Below are 19740 nucleotides of genomic sequence, written 5' to 3'. Positions count from 1 at the left end.
AACTCAAGAGTTTGGTGGTCTCACAGAGTTCTTGCAGAATCCACACTCACCAGGCAGTGAGCTCAGAGAGAACTCGCTGTGCACATACTGCTGAATTTACTGCAGGAATCTACTGCAGGTTCTCTGTTAGATAACTTGAGCCAATTCCATGGGGGACCTTGAACCAAGAGCAGAGCACTGGGGTGATATGTTTTTGGCCGTGGATGTTAGTGAAGGGATAAATTGCTGCATTTTGGACCAGCTGATCTTTGTTAAAGCATCTATGATTACATTTTGGTGTGGAGTGTAGCAGTTCACTTGGTATGTCACAAATATACACTGTTAACATGAAGAAATCATATGACAGTCTTAAAGCCAGTAATATGTTGATGAAGCTGTTTGAAATTAGAAGCAGTGAAAAGTTCAAAAGAATCCATGGATCAGTTTAAGGCTCTGAATTGATCATGTGAGAGCAGGTATAACATGCAGGAGATAGAACTCTGAAACATATTACATTAACATAACTTACATCTTGACTTGGCTTGCTTCTGCCTGTTATCTTTTAATCTAGGTACTGATTTTAGCCGCATATTAGTGTTGTAGAGAGGCCATCCTTTTCATTTCCTTACCTTGTATGGGTGGTGCCTTTTACTGATTCTTTTATAACATAGAAGTCTTTTGCAGCCAAAAAAAGGTGGTGGAAACTATTTCCATAAGACATAGTTCAGTGCTTTATGTTTAGGCTTGGCAGAATTCGATTTTTATTTTTTAATAATTTTGATGGATAATTCCAACTTTGTTTGTTTTTTAGCGTTTACTTTAGTTTTTATCAACTTAAGTGTTCAGGATTGCATGAAATTAGCATGTGGGGGACAGACAGTTTATTAATGACAAACTTAACTACTGAAGGACTGCCACCAGCTGAGCAGCAGGCTGCCATAACTCCTGGCTCCATTCGCCTGCTGGTAGCTCCTTTGTCACTTTGTTGTCTTCTGTTCCCAGTCCCCTGGGGTTTCTAGGAGTTGCAGTCCAAACTGCAGTCAGCACAGTTTTGTGGGACTGTTCCTCCTGTCATCACACACTCCATCAGCCATTATTTTTCTTTACATCCCCTTTCTATCAATTTCTTTTATTATCAAAATATTTTTCATCTCTCTGTGAGTATGAGGTGAAATTAACATTTATCGGTGTTTACTGATTTTAAAAAAAATCTCGCCAAGCCTACCTAGGTTGCATCTACCTTCCTTGTCCCTTTTCAGGGATAACTTTTACAAGCGGTTTCTCAGAGGAGTAAACTCACGTTTACAGGTGGGAGTTAAAGATCTTTCTTACTTAGATTTATATACCTCACTTCACTCCAAAAAGGATCAGGGAGGTTCACAATAAGACAGACACAAAGCCCCTAGACTGAATATCCTGTCTTGAAAAACTAGGTTTTTATTTTAAAAACTTCCTGATTCCCAAGAAGAAAAGTGGATGGAGACCCATTCTCAGGCTCAGTAAATTCAACATCCTAATCTGATATATCAGATACAGAATGGTCATTTTTATCATTCATAATCCCTTCACTAGGTCACAGAAATTGGTTCAAAGTTCTCACCCTGAAGAATGTTTATTTTCATGTAGACATTCATCCAAGAAACAGGTTTCTCAATTTCCTAACTGTCACAAGTTGCTACAAGTACAGCCCATCAACGATATCAAGCATGTTTAGAAAGGTAATCGCAAGCACTTTTATACCCATGTCAAATGTATAAAAGTGTCCCTATACCAAAATGACTGGCTTATAAAATGTACCTCCTTTGACCCAATTCATCAATTAATACAATCCTAAACCTGTTCAGAGTTCTAGGGCTTATGATGATAAATACAGAAAAAATCACTTTGACATCAGCTGCACCACAAAATGTATTACCTTAGTTCTGTACTCTAAAAACAGAAAAGAGTTTTTAATCTGCAACAGCTTTCGGGCTGATTCCTCTGAGTTGACATTCCCTCTAAGCTGTGTGGCGTGCGCGGCTGCACAGGCACACCTGGCAGCACAGCATGAGCAGACCTGCGCTGCCATGCACATCACGCAGCTTAGAGCAGGGGCGGGCAAAATGTGGGCCAGATGCGGCCCACTGGGTCATTCTATTTGGCCCGCGGGGCTCCTAAAAATTTAGAAAATTAATATTTATCTGCCCCTGGCTGCCTGTTATGTGGCCCTCGATGGCTTGTCAAAACTCAGTAAGCGGTCCTCTGCCTGAAATAATTGCCCGCCCTGGCTTAGAGGGAACACTGCTTGACATCCAGTATTATCTTGCCTTTGCTTTCCAGTGTGTGCAGCATGTTACACCTGTGAACCCCTCACACAAGATACATTTCAAGTCAGTGCATGTTGTAAGCAAGCACAACCTGTTGTAGGCAAGTATAACCAAGACATGCTGGTTATACATCCTTCAAAGAATTGTATGTCTGTGGAATGGTGGAAGAATGAAAGCACAATTTTGTAGCATGCAGCTGAGCAGAGCAGAGCAGTGTTTCAGAATTATTCTGGCTGGTATGGTAAGTTGTGCCTTATTAGGAGATTGTTTTGTGATTATTTGGTCAGATCAGCTTATTTCCCATCCCCCCAATACTATTACTGCCAAGAATCCTTAAAGCGTTGAAACAGAGCAAGACAATTTTCACGCTAATAGCTCCAGTGTGGCTGTACTACACACCTTAGCATGTCCTTTAGCCCACCTCCTACCCTTACCTCATGGCAAACCTTCCTGTGCAGAATGGAGGGGGGGCAGGTCATCTCAACATTTTTTCCCTCCAGTTTATAGTGGGTAGTATCTAATTTAGTAAGGCCTTGTCCAATCCAATCTCCTTAGAAGGGAATTTACAAGGAAAGCTTTCATTTCTAAACGGAATAGAATTTAATCATGGCATGATCAGTGTCAGATTTTTGTTATCTGCATTTATTGTTGCTAGATACACCAGAGTCTAGTGGTTCTCAACCATTTGACTTGAGGCAGCCCTTGGAGTTGCTAGCTCTTTGGTTTTGTTTTTGTTTTTCACTCAGATAATAACTCACGACAGTCAGAATGTTTTTAATACTATTGATTTATATTTACAATTTTTGGGTTTGTATTGTGAATTGCAGTTGCACACCTAACAGTGTGCAGTTGCACACCATTGTGTGGCACCTCATGGCACCCTTGAAAAGCACTCCACTGCTGAAAGTTCCACAGTATTTGTACTGTGTGTTGTCCAGTCAGAGCAAGATTTCTCAAGGGCCTTTCTACCTGTATCTAAACTGCCTCCATCATGGGATCTCAGTTTGGTGTTTACATGCCTAAAAAATGAATTTGAGTCAATCAGGCTCTTTGAGCTATTACACCATGTCACCAAAAAAGTAGAATTCTTTATAGATATAACCTTAGTGGAGGTGCATCCACTAAGGGATTAGAGGAAGTCTTCGCAGCATTTCCTAGACAGCTTATTTCCTTTGCTGAGAGAACGAGAAGTAATACAGTTTACACAAACAAATTAAAAAATGAATTTCATCTTGCATTTCAGCTATGTTAAGAGTTTTTGAGACCTTGACTGTTAGCAATATCAAAGTTCATCAAACTAGGGTGTAAGCTGCAGTGGCCTCTACTATATATTCATCATCAGTATTTGTAGGGCATTGCTCCTAGGCCCTACATGTTTGCATGTTTTTTAGACACTATTCTTAAGTAGTAGAATTTACATACCCCTTTGTCTTTTGGTAGGGCAGTCCTGGTTTTAGTGCTCAAAGTATAAGTACCTGGAGCCTTTAGAAGTAGTATATACTGTTTGAAAATCTCTCCCACAAGAATGTACGCAGAAAAAAGCATGCCAGAACAAATGAAAACAACAACAAGAAAACAAGGCTGCAAACCAATTTAGTACCTGAAATTTCTGGTGTTTCTGCATTTCACTGCTTGCTCTCCTCCTCTCTGCACATAGGCACAATGCATCTTCTAGTACTTTGCTTATTTATCAGGCACAGAATCTTTCTAGTGGCAATCAGCTGATGAGAAATAGATCTGTACCCAGAAGTGATTTACATAGCATTTTTGTACTTATTTGTCAATTTATTACAACCTATTTTTACTCATTAAGTGGCAAGCTAAGGAAACCTAAACAGTCTTTTAAAATCAAAGAGTACTTAATACAAAGTCAGTTATTTACCTTCAAAATGGAAATTGAGAAAAAGATACTGCATTTTCTGTATTCATACAAAAATGCCATTTTAATATGTTCTGTAAATAGTCAAGTGATACTGTGTTTCTATGTATTTACTTTTAGGTACAATCAAAGACAGAAGAAAGTTTATATACCATGTTCCTTTAAAACCGGTGACCTGTAGTCCTTTTAGGTAAGAGATGTGTACTGTATAGTGCTTATTTCTAAAGCAATTGTTTTGGATAAAAAAAAGAGACTGATTATTTTTACTTTTCTATAGTAATTTCCTACATTTTCTAAAGAAAAGCTAATCCATTTTAGTTCAAAATATAGAGGCAACATCTAAATTGTTGCCTTTTATTGAAACAATAACTGCAATACTCCATAGAAATACAAAAAGAAACAATATATTTGAATTCAAATTTAATTTTTCCTGAAATAAAAAAAATGCATTAAATCTGTTGTTATTTGTGAAAAAAAGAAAAAAGTATTTCTAGTTGACAGAATTGAAAAAATTCAACCCAGGCTGCCCCTCCCTCTTCCACCTTCCATTGCCTACCACCACTCCTGGGGGCAGGGCACAGTAGCATGACCAGCTGGATTGTGAAATCCCATGGCTGGGGATCTTTTGCAGTGCTGGCACCAGTGCAGTGTACCAAGAGGTGGTAGGCAAAAGCTGGGCTGTGCCGTGCTACCACATGGTATTGGTGGGCGGGGTGTGGACCATGCGATTTAAGGAGGCCCACACAGCATGAGGTGGGAAGAGCTATGTGATGGGAGAAGCATGTGTGGGGGGAGCATGGTGCTGCATTTAGCCCCCTATGGCATATGGCTGGGGGGCCTGCAGTCCCTAAGCACTCACAAATTAAAGAATTAAAAATAAAATTTTCTGATAAATTAAAATTTTTTGATAAGCTCAACTATCTGTGTTCAAATATTTTTATCCATACAGTGCTACTAAGGTACGACAAGAAGTCAGGAATCTTCATTTTACTCTACCTGATCAAAATTTTAAAGGATCTATATCTAAATCTGATTCTTCTTCAAGCAGTATTTCAAGTTGTTTTACTCCACTTAGTAAGACCTCAGCTGAGAAAAGTGAAAAAACAAAAAATCTGGATATACAAAGCAAAACTGCCAAATTTTTTGTTCCACCCTTCAAAACTAAGTTGGATGATTTGGCAGATGAAAAGCTTGGCAACAAAACACTGGACTCATTGACTAACAGCAATATGAATGTAGATAAGGAACAAAAAGATGCCTTAGTTCAACAAAACACTGGTCAAGGTGAAGCTTATCAGTCAGATGAGAGAGATTGCACCAACCATGCAGCAGCCAGAAATTTGGGAAACAACGGTGCAGGTATTTTTAGGGGAAAGTTTTGCTCAGTTATCTGTTGTGAGCACCCGTTGTCTGAATACATTCCTGAAGTTTTTGCACCTTACTGTTAGATTCTTGCTTTTATTTTTAAACCTATATGTAGAAACGTTAGGAAATATTGTTTTTTTTTCCTCTGATTGATTTTGATCTGTTACTTTGCTAGCATTTTCATTTATGGATATGTTTTTAGTTATTCAAGTACATGAGCATTTTTAGACATGCAGCAATGCTTAGAAAATATATTGTGCTATTTTCATTTCTGGTATTCAGATTTAATTTAATATTTGATTGTTTTTGTCTAATATAAGGTATTATAGAGGCGTTATAAAATGGCCACTAATAGTTACATTTTATTTATTATAAATGGATACATTTATTTGCATTGCCAATATTTCTTAAAATGTAGGCCCAATTATGCAAACATTTCTGGGATTTCAGAGAGGCATAAAAGTATTAGGTAGTTAGGATTCCTTGACCTTCATTGGGAGTTAAAATTACTTCTTTTAGCCTCTTCTGAAAATCCCAGATAATAAGTAATTTACACAACTTTAAATTAGTTTAGTTTTCTACCATAGGACTAATCATGTGCATAAACTTAACATGCATAAGTGTATGCAGAGTTAGCTCTGTTGGTTGCAAATAAACAGACACTGTATAAAACTTTAGAGTTAGACATTGTCCCATTATTTATCGGTGAAAACAAAATTAGGCTTCAGAATTAGTTTGTGTTTAATTCTATTTGAAATGTACTTATTGAACGAAACATTTCCAATGGTTTCCAATAAACAATGCTTCTTAAAGAACATTTTGAAATTTAAATTGGGGCAGATTGTAAAAATCTGTGTACTAGCTGAGGAAGTATGTTGATTGTGCAGTTTGATGGTATCACAGTGGGATTTAATGGGTTTTTGGTTTTTTGTCGCCCTGGCCCCTTATCAGATTTGACCAATATGATTACAAATCTGCACCAGGCCAGAAATCTGCAAGAAATGAGAATTGGAAAGAAATATAGACAAAATATTCAACCACAGCCAGGCAGTCTTTATATCATGAAAACATCTGCAGTAAAAAGGATCTCGCTTAAAGCTGCAGTAGAAAACAACTCTCTTCATATTTATTCCACAGAACAGGTACATTTTTGTATTGTATTTCATGTTAATATTACGTTTCAACTTGTTAATAAATATATATAAAAAATGTCTCCCTTTGGATTTTATAGCCAAATATTACAGTAATACATTTTTAAGGGTATTGTCCTAAAAGGAAAACATTTCCGTTTGTCATTTCAATATTAAGAAACTTGTGTGTCTGTAACTCTTCAAAAACATTAAAAAAATAAGAATAGAGCAAAGCTCATAAGAGCTCCTCTGATACAATTAACAAACGATGAAAGCAAAATGAGGGATGTAAATTCATCAGTGAGGTCTAGTTCCCACTGGTAAGAGCTAATCTTAAAATGAATAGCCCTTTATATAACAAAAGATTCTCATATCTGTTAAAATGCTAATTTTTTGTTTGGTTTTATTTTCTGCTAACTTGAAACCAAGTTAGTATCAAAAACATCTTACTTTTGTCAAAGGTGAAAAAACAATATGTTAGTCAGTCCTTTGTATTTATTGGAAGGGTTTTTTTTTATAATTCACATAATTGATATAATGGTATTTATGCTATGAAATGTTACTTTCTAAAGCTTGCCATATGTGAAGCCTAGTTAGCTTTGCCAGACAGTTCATAGTTTAGCCCCATTTTCCTGAAGAGTCTGGTAAATACCTAACATGTAATATGTGTTAGTGTAATTGGTGACCTTTTAAGCATGAATGTAGTAAATTGAGTTGAGATGTTATTCTGCTTTATCACATTCAACACCTGTTTATTTTGGGTTAAAGCTTAAATTTTACTGTTATGGGAAAAATGAAAATATTTTTTGGAAAGTCTTGCTTAGGCAATGTTTTTATAGAGATTAAAATATTGTACTCTTTGATCAATGAATCTTACAAAAGTAGGGCTGGAAGGGACCTCTGGAGGTCACCTAGTCTAACCTCCTGGTCAAGGATTATCCATATCTAAAACATCCTAGACAGATGTTTGTCTAATTTATCTTTAAAAACTTTAGGAACAACCCTCATGCACAACTACCATTCATAAGCCCTGAAACCTCAAAAAAATTGTTGCAGGTGAGGGTATTGTCAATGTCCTGCTATTGCAAGGACAGGAAGCAGTTTATTAAATACATGCCAGAGATCCAAGGAAGAGGACCACATTCACCTGCTAGAGAGGAAAGCAGTTCCCCTGCTGCCACCCCCTTACAAATGATGCCAGTCTGACCATGGGTAGAATTCCTTCCTGATCCCAAACGCAGCAGTTTTTGACCCTGTGCAGAGTAGCAAGAATTTCTAGCCAGGAAGCCCTGGATTTTCTAAGTGCCCACAGGAACATCAGCACGCCTCAGTCAAAATCCCCAGCCTTGGCTGTGGTCAACAGCCAGTGCCTCTGAGGAAGGTGAAAAATAAACTAACACCTATAGAAAGAGGAGGAGAAAAAAACTTCCTAGGCTCATATAGTCACCAGCAAAGCCCAGAAGCATGGGATGCCCAGGCAACTTCCACACTATACTGCAGCCATGGGACTGTGAACACAGCTCTACCATCATACACCCTAAGTGAAGAGTCAGACTCCCTTTTCTATCACTTTATCCTCTGCATAAACTTATCCCAGCTCCTTTAAGTCACCTTACATAAACAAGCTGGTTGTGGAGCTCTGCTTCATTCTCCCATTGCAGAGCATGGTCCTCTCCAGCTTCTACCTGTTCTGGGCATGCAGAGTTGTCTTGTGGTCTCTAAGCTGTGTGCACGCTCTGCCCAGCACACTACAGGCATTGTCACTCCTAAATTGACCCTAACCAATGCTTATCCAGCCTCTCCTTGAAAACCTCCAATAAAGGAGGCTCCACCACATCTTTGACGGCCTTTGGACCCTCTGTAACTTTCCCACACCCTTTTTAAAATGCAGGGCTTATAACTACACACAGTACTCTAGTTGAGGGCTTAGCCAGTGCTGAGTACAGTGGCATTATCGCCTGTCATGTCTTCCACTTAATACTAATGTTGATGCAGCTACATCAGCCCCACACTTTTTTTTTTTTTTTTTTTCCTGGCGAACTCATTGTATTTATCTTGGGTCAAAAGGGCACATTCCAAAATAAAAAAAAAAGAGAGAGAAAACAAATCATTTACTCTTAAATGAGATTTTCTTACTTTTAAGTTGTAGAGAAACATCTTATAAATGTAAAATTTTAGATTCATAGATATAAAGCCATAAGAAATAATTATGATGATTAATTCGATCTCCTGCACAACACAAGTCATAGGGCTTCCCTGAATTAGTTTGTTTCCTTTCAAGCATATCCTCCAGAAAAACATCCACTTCTTTATTTAATAATGTCCAGGGTTGGAAACTCCATTACATCCCTTATAGATTGTAACAATGGTTAATTAGTCTTACTGTTAAAAATGTATCCCTTATATTGAATATAAATTTGTATAGCTTCAACTTAATTATTGTCTCTGAAATCTTTTTCCTTTGATTGTAGGTAGTAAGATTTTACTGTTCGATGAGAAATAAACATAGTTGGGGAAGGTGTTAGGTATAAGCTGATTCTGTTTCGACAGGGGGATACAGTAAGTTGACCCCTCAGTGTCTCTTCCAGCTCTATTTTTCTATGATTTCTGTGATGGTTTACTGAACTCATGGGATTTTATTTGTTGTAATTCTTGTACTTTGGATAATGCTACTTATTATTTGTCTCTTGCCTTATTTTTTGCAGCTGTACATGTATGGGGTTTCAAAGAGCTGCATTCAAGTTAACAGCATCAATGCAGAGTCTTTTGAGTTTCTCATTCAGGATTTTTTCAGTGAAGAATATTTTCTGGCTGGACATGGAGTACAACTTGGTGATGGAGGTTGGCTTATACCTACTGAAGAGGGAAGGGCAGGAAAAAATGAGTTTTATAGGTACTTTTTAATACCATCTTAAATGGAAAAAATTACCATTTTATTAGCATGCACATTCTTTTATCCTGTGATTAAAAAAACAAAATTCACTATAGGTTTTTTTTTTATTAGACCGGCGCAGCTTTCTTGCAATGCTTTGTGGCAATGTACGTTTTAGTCTACTTTTCTCAATGTACATAATTCAAAATGTGCTGCTGTTTACAGATTTGGTTAGAACCTTTGTTATTTTATTCAACATAACATTAACACATCTAATGACTTTCATAAGGAAAAGTTTTTGTGTGTGGGTTTGGGGTTTTTTGGCAGGATACAGTTGGGTGAGAGATGCCAATTTTTTCAGTTTCAATGTTGCTCGTACTTTCCTGAGTAAACATGTTTTACATTTGTAGAGTGAAATATTAGCTCCATATAAATCTGTGGTAAAACTTGAATTGGCTCAGTTGGTCAGGATTGTCCCATAAACTTTGTGACTTCTTTTTGGAAAGTATAAGGAGGTTCTAGAAGATTTTGTAATACTCCTGCTGTAAAGATTAAGGATATAAAGGCTGTGATTAATACCTCAGGGTAATTCAAGAAACTCTCCAACAAAAAAGAACAATGCATGTTGACATTTCTAAAAATATGAAACGGTATAGAAAAAAATCCAACTTTTTTCCCCTTTGGGTGGAGAAAGAAAATACTATCAGGACCTTTTTTGAATATGTAATAAGAAACAAAAAAAATAACACAAGCACAACCCTGCCCTAATTTTTGCCATGCCCTTTTTGCAGGCCAAGTGAAGCATTTTGGGTGCTTGAATGGAGGGTCTTGCCCATGTTCTTAGAGTCCAACTGATTATTAGGTGTTAGGTCAGGAAGTATTTTTTCTCCCAAATCAGGTTGGTAAGAACTATGGACAGTTCTGACTTCTTTTTGTAGTGTGGGGTTACAGTCATCCTCCTGGAATAATCTGAGAATATACACGCATAACACATTCCCTGCCATTGGTGTTTGTGAGGCATTGGCAGCATTCCCTTTTCTCTTGTGCTTTTCACATTTGGCACATTGTACGGCTTTTTTCATATGGTACTTTGTGGCTGTTGTCAGAGTAGAGAACCTTGTGGGCTGTCTGTGCAAATGGTTTTCTACCAGTGCAGGAATAGGACTTAATGGCTTGGGAGGCCCCTTCCAGTCCTGTGCTTCAAACTCCATGGTGTGCTTCTGTAGATAGATATTTTGCCTTGCTACCAGTGATGTCTGCCAGTTAGCTGCAACACAGAAAAATATATGTGAAGCTAACAGTTTTGACTCTCCTTTTTTTAATATTTCAGTTCATACTATTTCTTATTTCAGTGCCTGTTTCTAATATCTAAAATATGTTAAAATGTTTTACTAATTCAGGTTTCCCTTGATTTATGCTGTACATGGGTTCCCGGAGAAGGGTGCATAAACTGAACCCACTTTACAATGTAGCAGATTAGGGATAGGTTCCTGTGGCAGTGAGGGAGGGAGTGAGGCTGGGACTAGGAAAGGAAGAGTGTGTGGGGGGTGCTGCTCCCAGGGCTGCACAAAGCAGCAAAGCAAAGGGAACAGAGGGGCACTCGCCCAAGCCTCGGCTGCAGTAGCCCGAGGAGCGGCCAGCACCAGCTGCCTGCAGCCACTGAGCTGGAGTGTGCTCTGCCTGTCCCCACTCGCCTCTGCTTCTGGGCTGCGCCATGCCCTGGTGCAGACAGCTGGTCTTGGCTGCTCCTGGGACTGCTGCAGCTGGGGCTGGGGTGAGTGCTGTGCCCCACGCTGCCTGAAGCTCCGCTTGTCTGCACTCACCCCAGCGTGTGCTGGAGCGGCCCCAGGAGCAGCTGACACCAGCTTCTGCACCATGGCATGGTGCAGCCCAGGAGCTGGGGTGAGCCCAGGTGTGGGAGGAACAGGAGCAAGCAGCTGGTGCTGGCCGCTTCCAGGGCCTCTGCAGCCGCGGCTGGGGTGAGTGGGGCCACAGCCCTTTTCCCTCCCCAACAGACTTACCTGCTTAGGTGAGGGTGGGCATCCATGCTGATGGCATAAGAGTAAATTTATCTCGCATATAATGAATTACCGGTCTAAATATGCTCATTGCATAAGAGTGAATTCGCATATAAAGAACCCGCATAAATTGAGGGAAGCCTGTAATTATTTTCTAATAAACGTATACATGTATTTATTTATTTTCTAATAAAAGTATTCCGTTATAAGCATTTCTAAAGAATTAATACAACAGATAAAGAATTCATGAAAATGGATTTCAGTTTAATATTATAACAATTTGTACGCAGGGCACTCTGTGATACACCTGGTGTGGATCCAAAGTTAATTACTGATGCCTGGGTCTACAACCATTATAGGTGGATTGTATGGAAATTGGCAGCCATGGAAGTCTCTTTTCCACAGGAATTTGCTAGCAGGTGCTTGACACCAGAAAGGGTGCTGTTGCAATTAAAATACAGGTGAGTATTTTACAGCAGTGCATTTAAGGTTTAGTTTCTGATTGTATGCACTTACTGGTTTAAGTTTTGTGAGTTCGTCACACCTTAATTGTATGTATATTAATCCATTAGAATGCTTAGGATATTGAACATCATCTTTTTGAGACTTGAAATATCAAAATTATTTGCAAGCATAAAGTTCTGCTTCCAACCTAAATGAAGACTGGGCAGATAAGTTTGTTAATTATTTCTCAGTAGGGCTGGAAAAATATCTTTGTAGACTGTATTTGTGTGTCTGAGGTTTTTGTTTTGTTTTGTAGGTATGATTTAGAAGTTGATAAAAGTAAGCGATCTGCTATAAAAAAGATAATGGAGAGAGATGATACTGCTGCTAGGACACTTGTACTTTGTATTTCTAAAGTAATATCATTAAGCCCAAATACATCTGAGAACCCTGCTACTAAAACCAGGTTCGAAAACAACAAAGATGCAGCGATAATTGAAGTTACAGATAGCTGGTATAGCATTAGAGCGGTCTTAGATCTTCCTCTCAAAGTGCTCTTACAAAGAAGAAGGCTGACTATTGGTCAGAAGATCATAGTACATGGAGCAGAACTTGTGGGTTCTCAAAATGCATGCACACCTCTGGAAGCACCAGATACCCTCATGTTAAAGGTAAAATGAAGTATTTGTTCAATTTGAGGGGTGGGGATGTGTTTACATATATATAGTCATACTTGTGGAGATAAGATACCTTCACTGTTCCAAGAAACTTGAAGTCCAGATTGAGTAGAACTTGACATGGCACAAGATAGCTGACATTGTAATATTGCAGAGTAAATCCAAGGTAAAATCGCATTGCTTCTTTGTTGAACACACTATGTTAGTTTTAGTTCTTTCAATCTTTTTTTAAATTCAGTGTTTAATAAATTGCTCAAGAATATAGGGCATTGAAAGAGAATCAATAAAAGTTCTGAGGGGATTTTAAGTAGGAAGGAAGATTTGGGGCATGACGTTTGTTTCTGGTGTCTGAGACTGTTGTGAAAGTTATTTTAATTTTGAAGAGGTTTCCCTTCTGGTATAAAGTGATAAAGTTTTATGTCTCATTAATACTTGCTTGTCTTTAAAAATTTGTTAGGCTATTTCAATTGAAATGTAATTCACAACAAGAATAAATTTGAGTATGTTCAGTTAGAGAATAAAAGCTTTTCAGGTGGAGAATCCAAATATGGTCTCCCCTTTAAATTAAAAATAATAATAATCCTTCTGTCTTGTATGTAACATTTTTACTTAAAAACATTTAATTTATTCAGATTTCAGCTAACGGTACTCGACGTGCTCGATGGTACGCAAAATTAGGATTTCATCGAGATCCCAGACCTTTTCCTTTGTCTCTGTCATCACTTTTCAGTGATGGAGGTACTGTTGGATGCATTGATATAGTTATTCAAAGAGCTTACCCTCTTCAGGTACAGTAACAACAGTTTGTGAAGATGCCCGATTATTTCTTACTGTTCAGTTTGGTCCAGTCCTCAAACAGAATGTATGAGAGGGCTAAAAGATTTAATAAGATAACTTTTTTTTGTGGGTGATGTTTTTTTATCCTGGAGCACCTTGGTTGGGATAGATGTAGACAAGCCTTTATTGTTCTGTAAAATAATGGAGTAAATTCAGGTGCAGTTTTTAAAGATTTGTGATCGTTTTTCTGCAGTCCAACATCTTCCATAATTCTACAGTATGTGAACTGTTCTCATCTTGGCTGCAGTGTTGCAGCATAGCCTGTGCTGGCCATGCCCCCTTCTCCAGTTTGCTGCCACCACTACTTCTCAATGGCAACAGTTCCAGAGGCCATTTATGTTGCTCTTAACCATTTCCTTTGGCAACTTTACTCTTTTCATATTAAAGAGTAAGATAACTAAAAGATTAAGAAAAAAAAAAAAGACTTGCATTTATTCCTGAATGCCATATGGGAACTCCAACAGAATTATGTGGTTAAATACTTGATAAAATTGCACAAATATAAGCTAATACAATATCGCACGAACATAAAGCATTAAAGCAGGGTTAGAATAATAAAATAGGAGATGGTGGTCATTAGTATGGACATATGAGTCAAGAAAGGAATGAGGAGTGTTACACAGAACGAAGGTCTGGCATTCTGCAGGCTGTCACAGTGTCCTTATCCAAAACTAGAAACATGGGTTCCACATATTTCAAAATCATATGACTCAGTGTTTGAAACTCACCCTGCTGCCCTTTTTCCATCCCCCACTTCCCCTCTCCTTCACCCCCAGGCCACATCCAGACTGTGGGGCTCCTTAGGAGTCACATTTGGATGTGGTAGCATCAGGGAGCTGTGGGGGTTACTGTAGCCATTCATCCCCTGCTGCTGATATGCATCCCTAATAGGGCTCCATACCCCAGAGTTTGGTGGTGGGCCCTGCCTCCAGCTCCCCTCCATGGAATTTCGTGTGAAGTTTCCATGGACCATATGTCAGACACCCCTGATAATTGATCTCTACAGAAGAAAACTATTCTTCCTTCAACAGCTAACTCAGACAGGTCCAAAACCAGAGCTCAAATTTGGACATAAACCCACACTCCTATAAAATCATGTTTAGTAATCATTAAAGTGATCAAGAAGAAAACATTTCTATGGTGGAATTAAAAACTTAGCCTAACTAAACTGAAAATATAGCAGTAGAGCAGGGGTGTCCAACCTTTTTGAATGTGGGGCCGGATCATGAACTTTTTATCACCCAGTGGGCCGGCAAGCCATATTCACAGGCCTCACAGGAAGCGATATCACATTTCCCCCCCGCACAAACCAAAGTACAGTGCTTACTTTTGTTTCCTGTTGCAGTACCTCAGGCCTCAGAAAACAGGTTGGAGGGCTGCATGTTGGACAAGCCTGCAGCAGAGGGAGAAATTAAGGAACACTTTCGAAACTTGTCCTTTTATTCATTATAGTTGGAAAAAAATGCTGATCTTTTTCCAATTAAGGAATTGTTTCTGAGAGTGAATTAGTACTATTTTGAGGCATAATATGATAATTCTTTTAAAATTTAGAAATGGTTAATTTGATATGAACACTTTTTTATTCCAGTGGATGGAAAAAAAAACAACTGGATCATATGTGTTCCGTAACAATCGAGCTGAAGAAAGAGAAGCTGCAAAGCATGCAGAGAATCAACAAAAACATCTAGAAGCTTTATTTGCAAAAATCCAAGCAGAATATGAAGAGAATGAAGGTAAAATTTCTTTCACAGTGTCATATATTTGATTAATAAGGATGCCTGTGAAGATAAGGACTGTACGTACACAGAATTCTTTGGTAAATGCTGAAAAGCCAAACTTATGAGAAGTGAATAGAACATGTTGAAGTTTCAAGTGGCTGATCATAAAAATATGAGAGACCTGACAGTGAAAAACTTCTTTGTGCGGTTTTTCTCTATGCAGCCTTGAAAGGCTTTTGCTCTGAACCTAATAGTAGCCAATCTTGAAGGGTTGTCATAGAAATGGCACTTGGGATGAGAGTCCCTTCTCTTGCAGGGACTTGGCACTGCCCATGTACCACTTAAAATTATTGCACCACCACAGATTTTGGCACTAATTTTGAGCCACATCCAGAAACTATTCTGCACAGATGTGGTACTGCCTCTTTCACCAGTGCTTTAACACCCAGTTCTTTTTGCTTCTAGAGCACTAGCAGACCTGACATTGCTAGAAGATTTTGGAGTTGTTTTTCTCCAACATAGCATCCCTGGTGGGCAGCATTGGCACTGGGAGGAGGTTTATGGGGGGCGGGGCTGCAGCCACCCCAAAATTCACCATAGGTCTGCTCCCAGTGCTGCTGCTGCCTGTCCCAAAAGCAGCCCCAACCCAACACCCTGTTGGGAAGAGCCGGGCCCCAGCCCACCCTTGCCCCCACTGGTAGATCCACGAGGCATCTGCCCCCCATGATCTCCCGGAATGCATGCAGTGGCAGGAGCCACCACCCCACACTCTCCAGACAAGCTGCTTGCAGCTCTGTCTGCCCCACCCCGGCTGTGCAACACCTGCTCCTGTCCCAGTTCCAGCCTCTCTCCCTCCCTCACGCCTGGGGCCTTAATCTGCTCCCCCATCCACCCATGTCCCTTCCTTTACAACAGACTTACCAGCCAGACCTGGCTGCTCTTGTGGCTGCCTGTGTGATGTGCTGCAGCTGTTGTGCATGCATGGGACATTTATGAATGACCTTATTGCCCACATCAGCCAAAAAAAGCTGATTGCCAATACTGTCAATTTTCCTTATATTGTTGCCAATCCAATATGGGACCAATGTATTGGTGCACCTCTAAAGTAAATCCATATAGAGAGACTTGGCTTGGTATTTTTGTTTGGAAACAATTCAGCCATCGGAAGCATCATACAGTTTTTTTTTTATTTTGTTTTGTTTTTTTAATTGTGGCAGCTGGATATAACTTTTTCACTTGTGCTTTTTTTTAAAAAAAACAGGTAAAACTAGAAAAAGGGTTTTGAGGTCATGTGCACTTACCAAGCAACAGATTCAGACTTTGCAAGATGGTGCAGAGCTTTATGAAGCAATTCAGAATTCACCTGATCCTGGTTATATGGAGGTAATTATTGATTTAGATTACTACTCTCAAGTGTCTATGGAATGCCCACTGTATTTTTGCCTTAATTAAAAAATAAATAGTAACAGCTGCCAGATCCAAAAATGTTGTGACCTTTAAATTAGAATTCTCTCTCTTCATATGAGACACCTTCTTCAGTATGCTCGTTACCAAAAGTTCAAATTAAAAACGAGACAAGGTTGCATAAAGGATTCAAAATCACTGTTGCATGTTTTGTTAATTAGTAGTGGTCTGTTACAATGTGAGTATTAAAAATGCATACGTATAAGATGTATTGGACAGAATAACTATTTTACTAGTGGATTAAAATGTACAGAAAAATGTACTCTAGAGGTGCATGGACAGTTGTGAATGCTGAAATTAAAAAACCTGGAAAGGTATGACTTACAAAATAATTTTTATGAATATGTATAATTTTGTAATAAGAACACATTAATTGAGAATTAAAACTTACCAAATACTTTATGTAGAGGTGATGAGTGAAATGATTATTCCCTATGCTTTTGTTTCCCTTCTTCATGTTGTTCATATTAAAACCTCAAGAAAATAAACACTTAGCAACTTGATTAACTAAATACATGTGCATTAGCCTAGTTACATGTGCTACAAAACTAAGTGCATACCTAAGTACCTGCCAGATCAGATTCTTTATAATAAGTTCATTGGATCTATAGCTTTGTATATGTTTGTTCTAATAGTGTCATGCATATCTACGATGATTTATAACAGGGCCAGCAACCTTTGTAAGCCGAGTAGGAGGGGAAGGGTTGCCTGTAGCTGTGCTTCTCCCAGCCCTCAGCTCCCCCCCTGTCTGGGGCACACGTGCAGCTTCCCTAAGCTGGGGCCTGGTAGTAGGAAGCTGTATCAATGCTGTTTATGCAGTTTCCCCCCCTTTCCCCCCCTCACCTCTTGGCTGCAGCTCCTGAGCCAGGCGTGGGAAGCTGACCAGGCCTAGCTCAGTTCCCCATGGGCTGGAAGTTGTGCCTGCACTGCAGCCATGGGGTGGGGAGAAACAGCAACAATGCAGGCACGACTTTCAGCTCCCCAGCCCCACTACAGCTCCTCACTGACCAGCCCAGCACGCCCTCTGGCTCTGCTGCTAGATCCGGTAGCTCCATGAGCCATATCCACCTCTCATATGATGCCAACCTCTCTTACATGTACCTATATTCAGGTGGTGCCTCAGGAGGGCCTTTTTGCTATAATATATGCTTCTGAAGTTCTGGTACCGTAACAAAATACAAAAATGATCTTTTATACATGAGTATTTGGAGAAGAGGTTTTGTCAGAATTTGATGGGTATTTTTGGTGATCATACAGGCAGTTGAATGGTTTTTCTTCTTGTGAACACAGGGATATCTCAGTGAAGAGCAGTTAAGAGCCTTGAATACTCACAGACGAATGTTGAATGATAAGAAGCAAGCTCAGATACAAGCAGAATTCAAGAAGGCTCTAGAGTCTATTGAACAACAGGAACATGGTTACTCTGTAAGGGAGGTGTCTACAGTGTGGAAATTACGTGTGGTAGATTACAGAAAACAAGAAAAAGTTAAAGGTTAGTACTAATGTAAAACTAGAGTTCACTTGAATAAGAGGCCAGTGTAATAACGTAATGGGTAAAAGTTAAATGGAGTTATACCAATGAATCTCAGCCAAGGTACTGTGAGATTCTTTTAAGGGTACTGCAGTATTAGTACTAAGTTCTCGGATCCTTCTTTTCAAGCACCTAAACCTTATTTACAAGATAAACCCAGAGTTTTCAAATAGAAATCAGGTGTCAGAAACGGTCTGACCTGTTGTCATTCTGAGTGCTTTGTAATAGAAAAAATGCTATTTTTTATGATTAAAAAAAACCCAAGTAAACTAGGAGCCTAGCAACTTTTGGGGGGGGGGGGGTACCTGAAGCCTATTGAAGGGTTCTTGAAGCTTTAAAAGGTTGAGAATCACTGGTTTAGTGTGCTTAGCAGCATTAAATACAGATAACAAATCTGACATTGATCATGCCATGATTAAAATCTATTTCATTTAAAAATAAAAGCCTTTTGTTGTAAATTCCTCTATACTGAAGTGGCTGAATTGAGCAAGGCCTTACTAAATAGGATACCTCCCACTTTAAATGGGAGCTAAACAAGATTGGGATGACTTCATACTCCCCCTGCAACAGAAGAATTTCTCTGTTGTTTTTCTGTAGTCAAAAAATGAATGAAAGCTGACAACTGGCATTTTTGAGGCATGCTTTGAGTCTAGAAAGGTTGAGAACCACTGAGTTATAACAAGGAGGATATTTTAGGATGCAGATTTTGGGGCCTTTGTACATGCCACATTTTTTGCCCTTTCTTGCACTGCAACAGCGTGACTGTTTGCACAAGTGGGTTTTCTGGACACTTTAAAAGTCTTACTGGCGCATTAAAGTAAAACTCCTTGGACGTAGTTTAGTTTGGCTCACCGCAAATTAAAGCGTTGTGTCCATCGATTTGTTTCATACACACACAAAAGCACTCAAAAACATGTAATGAGCCTCTTTGTTCACGAGATGGCGCTGCAACTTTTTTGTAGTTCACCACTTCAAATTGCTTCCACTTTGGAATTGCTTCTCCTTTTTTTTTTTTTTTAATTATTGTGCCATTTGCCAGCTCTGTGCTCCCACAGCTGTGTGGTAGGGCATGGGATGGGAGGCCCCAGGCCAGGGGAGGGCAGCGGTGGACTGTTGTGGGTCAGGGACCGGGCATAATTAATTTGAAAACCTATTGTGTACAAACACTGATGCAACACTCCAAAAATGAACAAGTTTTTAAATTTTATAAATCTATTTAATTTAATAAGGATTAAGCCCTGTGGTGTGTACAGGCACCCTTTGAGGTCATCCATATGGCTATAGCAGACTTAGTATTTTCTAATCTTATGTTTTTAGTGGTCATGCTGAATATCTGGCGCCCATTATCAGATGTATTTTCCCTGTTAAAAGAAGGAAATCGGTACAGAATCTACCAGCTAGCAACATCAGAGTCCAAAAGCAAATTGGACACTGCTAATGTACAGTTAACAGCTACAAAGAAAACTCAGTTCCTTCAGTTATCGGTAAAAACTTCTTACTGTAAAAGCATCATTTGATTA

The 19740-nt window shown here is 39.1% G+C and overlaps 1 protein-coding gene across 4 annotated transcripts in view; it reads left to right on the top strand.

The window, feature by feature from the left end:
• Nucleotides 1–19740, top strand: part of BRCA2 (BRCA2, DNA repair associated) — a 59088-nt gene that overhangs the window by 31836 nt on the left and 7512 nt on the right. For all 4 annotated transcript variants that reach the window (XM_025207084.1, XM_025207083.1, XM_014521107.2 and 1 more), the window contains 11 exons: nt 4285–4354; nt 5114–5523; nt 6481–6671; nt 9365–9552; nt 11840–12010; nt 12310–12664; nt 13303–13458; nt 15096–15240; nt 16487–16608; nt 17980–18181; nt 19538–19704. In XM_025207084.1, the coding sequence (XP_025062869.1) occupies nt 4285–4354; nt 5114–5523; nt 6481–6671; nt 9365–9552; nt 11840–12010; nt 12310–12664; nt 13303–13458; nt 15096–15240; nt 16487–16608; nt 17980–18181; nt 19538–19704 (2177 nt within the window). The remainder of the gene's footprint in view (nt 1–4284; nt 4355–5113; nt 5524–6480; nt 6672–9364; nt 9553–11839; nt 12011–12309; nt 12665–13302; nt 13459–15095; nt 15241–16486; nt 16609–17979; nt 18182–19537; nt 19705–19740) is intronic.

The sequence above is a fragment of the Alligator sinensis genome, unplaced genomic scaffold (assembly GCF_000455745.1).
Source record: "Alligator sinensis unplaced genomic scaffold, ASM45574v1 scaffold406_1, whole genome shotgun sequence".
NCBI lineage: Eukaryota > Metazoa > Chordata > Crocodylia > Alligatoridae > Alligator > Alligator sinensis.
The sequence above is the reverse complement of the archived record's forward strand: the minus strand, read 5'-3'. Positions and strand labels throughout refer to the sequence as shown.